The sequence below is a fragment of the Parasteatoda tepidariorum genome, chromosome 4, assembly GCF_982258835.1.
Source record: "Parasteatoda tepidariorum strain Cologne lab strain chromosome 4, Ptep-v5.0, whole genome shotgun sequence".
In the NCBI taxonomy this organism is placed as follows: Eukaryota; Metazoa; Arthropoda; class Arachnida; order Araneae; family Theridiidae; genus Parasteatoda; species Parasteatoda tepidariorum.
The window spans coordinates 11,638,085-11,646,938 of record NC_141758.1 but is presented as its reverse complement, the minus strand read 5'-3'; the positions used below and the strand labels follow the sequence as shown (position 1 = coordinate 11,646,938).

At 31.0% G+C, this 8,854-nt stretch overlaps 1 protein-coding gene across 1 annotated transcript; it reads left to right on the top strand.

Moving 5' to 3' along the window:
* The first annotated feature begins 2,129 nt into the window (after positions 1-2,129).
* Positions 2,130-6,746, top strand: LOC107442384 (uncharacterized). Its single transcript, XM_043049727.3, has one exon. The coding sequence runs from the start codon at positions 4,289-4,291 to the stop codon at positions 5,720-5,722; it is 1,434 nt and encodes a 477-aa protein (XP_042905661.2). The 5' UTR covers positions 2,130-4,288; the 3' UTR covers positions 5,723-6,746.
* Positions 6,747-8,854: the final 2,108 nt, after the last annotated feature.

The following is an 8,854-nucleotide window of genomic DNA, read 5'->3' as shown; positions in this document are numbered from 1 at the left end:
ATGCCATCACAATTTTGATCCTCTGCGGAGGGGATGGCACCCCTGCTTCGGTAGCCCGACGACCTGCGCGCAAAGTCGAGCACTTTACGGTAGCACAGTTTAGCGAGGAACAATACCGCACACCCTCGGTCCCTACGCAGACTGATCCAAGTGGTCACCCACCCGCACACTGACCTTAGTCAGTGATGCCTGACTTCGGTGATCTGCTGGGAACCGTGTCTTAACGATCAGTCCACTGCGGGACAGATAAAAAATAAAAAAACTGGAGATCACCATTCGATCTCCAATTTCCAATTTTACCTCCGGAATTTGAGATCGATCCAATTTCATTTCTGGAATTGGAGATCGAAATTGGAGAACTCCTCACTTCAGCCTTCAACTCCTAACTTCTTCAACTCCTAACTTCAGCCTTCTGAGCCCAAGTCTGCGGGTTCGATCCCCGGCCCAGACACCGGATTTTCGGGATGCAGAAGATCCTCAGCGGCCATGTCTTTTGATTATGCGGCATGTAAAAGATCCCTGGAGTGCCTTATTGGCTCTTGGCATTTCCGGCAAAATTAAATGCCTAGTGCACTTTAGCATCCAAATAGAGTCTCGGTGCTGCCATCTAGTGTGGCAGAAACTAGACGTCCAAATTAACATGACCAACGGTATCTCACCCATTGTGGTGGTCCTGAAAGAGTGGATACCACCTCTGGAGAACGCACTAGTTCTGCTCATCGGCAAGACCGATAATGCAGCTCATTGGAAATAAAAAAATAAAAAAGTTAGGGTGTGGGATTACTATTTAAGATATGTTTTTGCTCGGGTTGGCTAGAGAAAAGGGAATCTTTTTCTTCTGTCTATTGTGATAGCCCTCGAATGAAGAGAAGCTACCATGCCTAAAATTCGCTATTCTTATTTCCATAGCAGCCAGCAGATGGCCTCAGATTTTGTGGCCGGGGGGTTCTCTCCGTAGACAAACTATAAGTAGGTATTTTATGAAGGATTGACTAAATGCAAACAATAACAAGCTTCCTAAATCATAGCCTTTAAATCCGAAAAAAAATTAGAAACCTTCCGTTGCATCCCTCCGCTTATGTTATGCTTTGGAGGCGATATGTGAACAGGCTTGATATTCTAGGAAGTTTAAGTATTGGGATTTGCAATTAAATTTGTCCCGCAGAGGACCGTAAAGACCCAGTTCCCAGTAGAACACCTATGTCAAGCTTTACTGGTTGTGGTCAGTAAGCAGGTGGGTGACCATTTTGATTCAGCCTGCGTAGGGACCAAGGGTGTGCGGGATCGGTCCTCGTTAAACTTTTCTATCGTAAAGCACTTGACTTCACCGGCAGGTCATCGGATTTCTAAAGTAGAGGAACCACTTCCTCTGCAGAATATCAAAATTGCGATGGCATGTCTTCGGATCATCCTCAGGGATGTTTCCCAAACCTTCACCAATAGCCCATTAAGCAGCTCTAGTAAGACGTAAATTTAAGTACCGACCAGCCTACCTATTTAAATTTAAGCATAATTTTACCAGTCATAAGAGTTTTCTGTAATTTTCATATTCTAGTAGGTCTAAAACAAATTTAATTAATTTAGGAAAATTAATATCACAACATAAATAAAGTGTAAAAGGGTGGAATTCAACTGCAACATCGACTGTCGTAAGACGGGGGAAATATCGTTTCAATTCAACTTAAACACCTACGTCGAAATTGATAAATCAGAATTAACTTTACTGAATCAGAATTAACTTCATATGAAAGATGGATATCTTAAAATATTCTACAGAAAATATTCTATAAAAAAGATATTCTATAGCTACATATAATAATAAAATATATAATAATATATAATAAAATATTCTATAAAAAATTCTAATTTATATACAAATATGTTCTAATTTAAGGAGTGTTGACACAGAACAATCCAACACACTTCCAATCATCGTCGTGAAAAAAGGATTGTCAATTTAGGCTGTCATTCTTCCTCAATCTGAGGTGTGTTAAATGTAAACTACGATAATGGGTCTTAAAGACTCAAAAATAGTGCATGCTGAAAACTCATGTGTGAATTCTGAGATGCAAACGAGACTTCATTAGTGAAATACCCTACTCGCAATAAATCTCCCAATCATTCTCTCAATGGTATCGTTGGAATCGCATATGCGGTTTTTTACAATGCAGTATGAATACTCTTTTAAGAAAAGGATAAGCTGATATTCTAGCCTCCTCTACTTTTTAAAAACTGTCCCAGATTCTGGACATCAGGTGTGTTGAAGTAGGCAACCCGTAACCAACTCTCACCGCTAATATGTACTTAATTGTTGAAAAATTCTTTGCTGAGATAAACTATGTTAAAACATACTTTCTTACTTATACCGAAGACGACTTTAACTAACCCTATTTGTGTTTTTGATTTGCCCCTACTTGGATTAAATTTATAAGCCTGCGTATCCATAATCATACAAATATAAAGTGAATTACCATCGCAGTAATCGAAACAATATAGATCGCGCTTTAAAAAGTTATTTCCTTGCAGACTTAATTCATATGTTATCTTCTTTATACGGAGAAAAAATCGATGCGAATGATAAAATATCTTCTTGCTGACAGTAAATAAATTTCATATTGTGCGTACATATTTTTTTTTTTTTTTTTTGCAGATTGTGTTTTCTGTATGATTTATATAATTAAACTATTCATTAAGCGTGTGTAACTTCTTTCTGGCAAAAGGAAGCATTATTATTAAAGGCAATCTCATTCTAAGTTGGCAGTAACATTCTATGTTGCAATACTAACAGCAAATACTATCTGTGCAATGACAGAAAAATATTTATACATATAGAAATTTAATGCATGTAGTTTGTTTATAAGTTTCCAAGTGTAGTTCATTATTATACTTTTTTACTGTAAAACATTTTACTTCTGTTCTAAAAAGTGTACAAAAAGAATTAGTTTCATTTAATTTTTTAGAGTTCATAATATGGAAATAATTTATTTAAGCAGTCATTGTGATTGATTAATCAAGAAAAAAATAATAATTTGGTTTAAATAACACTCTAAATGAACTTTTGATGCAGTGTAGTATTGAAAGGTTACAAATAGATTAAAATTACTGATTACAGTTGCAGATAATTAAGCTGTCTGTCCCTTTCATAAAACACATATGATTTGATATTCATACACAAGAAATTTTAATAGTGATTTTCTTGTTCACACTGAGAAAATGTTTTCTGTTAGGGCAATTTAATACTCAAAAATAAAATTAAACTTTTTTGATATTCTCATATTTATGGTAATGAATAGGAGCTTGCTTTTCTTGTGCATGATAGAACATTGATATAAAAATTGGCAATTAAGTTTTTTTTTAAATATTTTAATAGATAATGTTAAACCTTATAAGTTTGTGATAGTGAAAAAAAATTTTTTTTTTTTTTTTGCTTTTCTTAATTTATAATGAACTATATTTCTGCAGTGTTTATGTGAATAAATTACTAATGAAATCAAATTTGATAATTTCATGTTCAAAACAGTTAATATCATTATTGTTTGTTCCTGTTCATTTTTATAATATGTCTTCCTAATAACAAATAACAACAATTTTACATTATATCTAAAACTGCACTCATTCTTAATGTATCCAATTAAATCCAATACATGAAGTTGTACATTGTTTCTGCAGATTTTTTTGTGATAAAAAAAAACATAAAGTGAAATAATTTAGATTTGTATCTTGGTATATTCAACAAAAAAGAAATATTATTAAAGTAGTTTTGTGAAAAATAGAAAATATTTACATCTCAATATAACTTAAATTAATGTTTTCACAGCTGCATCTATTAAATAAATCATATGCCTGCTGTAAGGTGATCATATTTCTTCAGTATTATATTTTACTTAATTAAAAATTTAGTCAAAGTAAGTAACTTGATTCAGCATGCTCTTTATTTGTATCATATATTATTAAAGGCCTAATTTAATTCAGAATAAGTATCACTCTGTAAGTAAACCTTATTCTCGTTATTCTAACAAGAGTTTTTCAGGAAAAAGTGCGATTAAACACTAAAATTCACACTGGTGAAAACTCTTATTCTTGTAGTATATAAAATAAGGGATTTTCACAAAAAAGTAATCAAACAAAACAATGTCTTGTTCATGCTGGTGAGAAGCCTTTTTCTTGTAATATATGTAATAAAAGTTTTTCTCAAAGTGAGCTTCTGAATAATCACAGTTGTGTTCATACTGGATAGAAACCTTCTTCTTGTAGTATATGTAATAAGAGTTTTTCAGAAAAAAGTAATATGACTACACACAGTTGTGCTCAGAATACTAGTGAGAAACCTTATTCTTGTAGTATATGTAATAAAATTTGTTCACAAAGCAGTAATCTCACTACACACATTTGTGTTCATACTGGTGAAGCGCCTTATTCTTGTAATATATGTAATAAGAGTTTTTCAGATAAAGGGACTCTGAATGAACACAGTTGTATTCATACTGGTGAGAAACCTTATTCTTGTAGTATATGTAATAAGAGTTTTTCAACCAGAGGGAATCTGATTAAGCACTGTCGTGTTCATACTGGGGAGAAACCTTATTCTTGTAGTATATGTAATAAAAGTTTTTCACTAAAAAGTAGTCTTATCAGACACAGTCATGTTCATACTGGTGAGAAGCCTTATTCTTGTAGTATATGTAATAAGAGTTTCTCAGAGAAAGGGACTCTAAATAAACATTACCGTATTCATACTGAGGAGAAGCCTTATTCTTGTAGTATATGTAATAAGAGTTTCTCAGACAAAGGGACTCTAAATAAACATTACCGTATTCATACTGAGGAGAAGCCTTATTCTTGTAGTATATGTAATAAGAGTTTTTCAACCAGCGGGACTCTGATTAAGCACCATCGTGTTCATACTGGGGAGAAACCTTATTCTTGTAGTATATGTAATAAAAGTTTTTCACTCAAAAGTAGTCTTATCAGACACAGTCATGTTCATACTGGTGAGAAGCCTTATTCTTGTAGTATATGTAATAAGAGTTTCTCAGACAAAGGGACTCTAAATAAACATTACCGTATTCATACTGAGGAGAAGCCTTATTCTTGTAGTATATGTAATAAGAGTTTTTCAGATAAAGGGACTCTGAATGAACGCAGTTGTGTTCATACTGGTGAGAAACCTTATTCTTGTAGTATATGTAATAAAAGTTTTTCACTGAAATTTAGTCTCATAAAACACAGTCGTATTCATACAGGTGAGAAGCCTTATCCTTGTAGTATATGTAATAAGACTTTTTCAGATAAATGGATTCTGAATGAACACAGTCGTGTTCATACTGGTGAGAAACCTTATTCTTGTAATATATGTAATAAAAGTTTTTCACAAAAAGGTTGTCTAAAAAAACACAGTCGTGTTCATTCTGGTGAGAGACCTTATTCTTGTAGTATATGTAATAAAAGTTTTTCACAAAAATGTAGTCTGATAAAACACAGTCGTATTCATACAGGTGAGAAACCTTATTCTTGTAGTATATGTAATAAGAGTTTTTCAGATAAAGGGATTCTGAATGAACACAGTCGTGTTCATACTGGTGAGAAACCTTATTTTTGTAGTATATGTAAAAAAAGTTTTTCACAAAAAGGTTGTCTGATCAGACACAGTCGTGTTCATACTGGTGAGAAGTTTTATTCTTGTAGTATATGTAATAAGAGTTTATCAGAATGTTTATGTTAAAAGTTTTCTTTTTTTTCCACCTAAGTCCACCTAATTTATGGCAGTTTTATTCAAACTGGTGAAAAATCTCATACTTTTAATATATTTTTTTAAAAAAAAGGAGTTTTTCATTTTTTAAAAGCTGTCTTTACTGTTTGTGTTTTCGCTGGTGAGAACCCTTTTTGTTGTAGTATAATAATGGAATAAAGAATTTTTCTCAGAAATGTCATCTGACTAAATGCAGTATTGTTGATACTAGTGACACCATATTTATGAAGTATGTGATAAAATAGTTTTTTAAATAATAGGGATCGAAAGGTTTGCATTCATGTTCATATTGGTTTTAATGTACCTTGATTACTGGATTATATTACTTTATTTGCAACCAGTTATGTTTGACTAAAATATAAATTGTTACTAATTTTCTTAGCATTAGAATCCTGAGTTCAAGTTAATATGTTTTTTTCAATGAGAAAGAAAAAGACTTCTGGCAACTTTTAATTAAAATCATTTGTAACATCTTTATTTAATAAATCTTTTCTAACACATGTTGTATAATTACTTCTATAAAAGTAGCTCTTGTAATTTTATTACTAAATGTTTTTTTTTTCCTTTAAAAAAAAGACAAGTGGTGAAAAACCCAAATTAACATCTAAAATTACTTTTGGTATTAATATTTGTAAAGAAAATTTCACTAATTGAGAAAAAATTCAAGTTATATTAGGTAAATAAGATTCAGAAGTTGTCTGTCTTTTATTGTTGGGTAAATGTATTTTTAAAATAAAATAAATTTTTGCAGATTAGCGAAAAGTAGTTATTAAATATGATTTCCAAGTCAATTTGGATCAATACATGAAAACACTTGTATATAACACTTATGCTACCGGGATACATATTTCTCACAAAAAAGATCAATAATATTTAACCAATTTTAAAATCTATTGAGTACTTACCTACTGATTCAAAGTCTCTCATAATATGATTACATCTAAGTTTAACTAACTTCAAAATATCTGTTAAATGCAATTTTATTCGAAACCAAAAATCCAGTCTCAAAAATAAAATAAATTTATTCATAGATTTAATTAGTTAAAAATTTTACTTTTCTGAATAATGATTAGTAGTATTGAGTTATAGTCTTTTCATAAATAAGAGTTATTCATAGAGTTTTAATGTACCGATGAGAATTTACATCAAAGAAATAGTTTAAAAATTTTGATTTATATTTTAAAGTGTTTAATTTGGAATGAACTGACAGTTTTAAAACATTAACATCATATTTTCTAGTTATTAAATAGTTTCTGTAACAGAGCGTGATAGTAATAATGATACTTATGCGACTTAATAGAGAATGAACGTTCACTCATCTAGCATGGATATAAGAAATATGAATTCTTACACAAACGAAAAGTTTTATCTAGCGGGCGTCTTCGAAGTAGGTCATGATGACCATTTTTTAAATAAATAAACATACATTATGGTTAATCGACTGAATACACCTTATATGTAGTACAGGAGTATAGAAAAGTTCGAAATTTCCAAAAACCAGTATATTTTGTTACGAAAAAGTGACAAAACGGCATTTTTTTTTATTTGTTATTTTCATATTTTTTCATAGTTATTTTAAATTTTTTATCTAGAAAATAAAAAGTTTTCTTATGTCTATTTGTTATTTGTAAAAGCCAGAAGCACGTTTGAGGAATCAACTAAAATGTGGAAATATATATTTTTACTAAATTAAGTTCGAGATTTTTGTTCAATTTAAAATAGTATTCATTTGAAAATAAAGTACTTTGAATCATGTTAAAGGATAATTTTAGAGTTTTTTTTTTCTTCAAAAAATTACTCATTTTGAAGTTTATTTATGATGAAAGAAGGACAGGTTGACTTAATGTGCAAAAATAGATATGTGATGTGCACAGGCTAAATTAAAACATACTGATATTAATTTTTTAAAATTTGTGTTTGGTTCACAACCAGTAAGCATTTGTAAATTATAGGTAACTCTTATGAATGGTAAAATTGTTTCCTTTTCATTATCTGTAATTTATCAACATGTTTATGAAGTTTTAATAAAAAACTTTGTGTTACTTAAAAAATTGGAACAGATGGTGTTAGAATTACCTAGTTTAGATGTTGAGAATAACTTAATTTTCAAAAATTGTGGTATTAATTGTTCTAATTATCATTTATATTCTGTTTTCTTATACATTAAATGATATATCTTGAAGTTCAGTATTTAACCTGTTGAAAATTTCATTCTTGCTGGCCTTATGCCAAACGAGCAATAAGGACCCTGTTGTTATATAGTTCCTATTCAAGTAGACAAGCATTGTTAAGAAAATGGTCACTCAACAGGCCTTAGGTTACCATTAAATTTATTAAGTTACTCCACCAGTGTAATTTTACAGCTACAAACTATTTTCATATTTATTTTAAAAATTGAACCTATTTTAGCGCCTAATCTGCTTTCTGAAATCTTGACCACAAATGTTATAGAGTTTACAATTTACTAAACAGTTTTAATAAGCTGTTTGCATCTTCTGATCGTAATTCATTGTTTTAGTCTCATAAATTTAAAATCAGCTTAATAATGTTACTTTTTTTTTACCTGTATTAGTTCCAATTAGATAATAAATCGTAAAGATTCCATACGTTTACAGTTACATTCCATATGAGACAATTATTCTATATTATTGTTATAAATGCTTGTTATCTCTTTAGCCCGAGATGTTGTACATAGTTTCCAAACCATAGACTTTTATATTTACGGTTACTAAACTATACGGTTATAAAGCAATTAAATTCTTTAGACATGGTTAATTAACTGTATTAGGTGTATACAGTAGGACAACCGTTTAGTAGTGTTACCATGATATTTTAACCGTGTTTGTTGTAAACGGTTTTACATTCGTAAAGGTAAAGAAATTTTCTCAACCGTAAACTTTACGGTTAATCGGATGGACAGACTGCTGCCGTTCATTTTACCGTAATGTTGGAAAGAAATTTTTAACAGTGTATGCCTGGGTGATGTCGATCACTTACTGTAAAAAGGCGGTTAGCCGAAGATGATGGATAGCAGAATGTCACATCTCCGACGAGATAAGAAACCGTGAAGGTTCTTGGCGTAAGGCTAATCGCCCAAACCCCGTT

Coding starts and splice junctions, on each gene's coding strand:
- LOC107442384 (XM_043049727.3), top strand. CDS start 4,289: ATGACTACACACAGTTGTGCTCAGAATACTAGTGAGAAACCTTATTCT.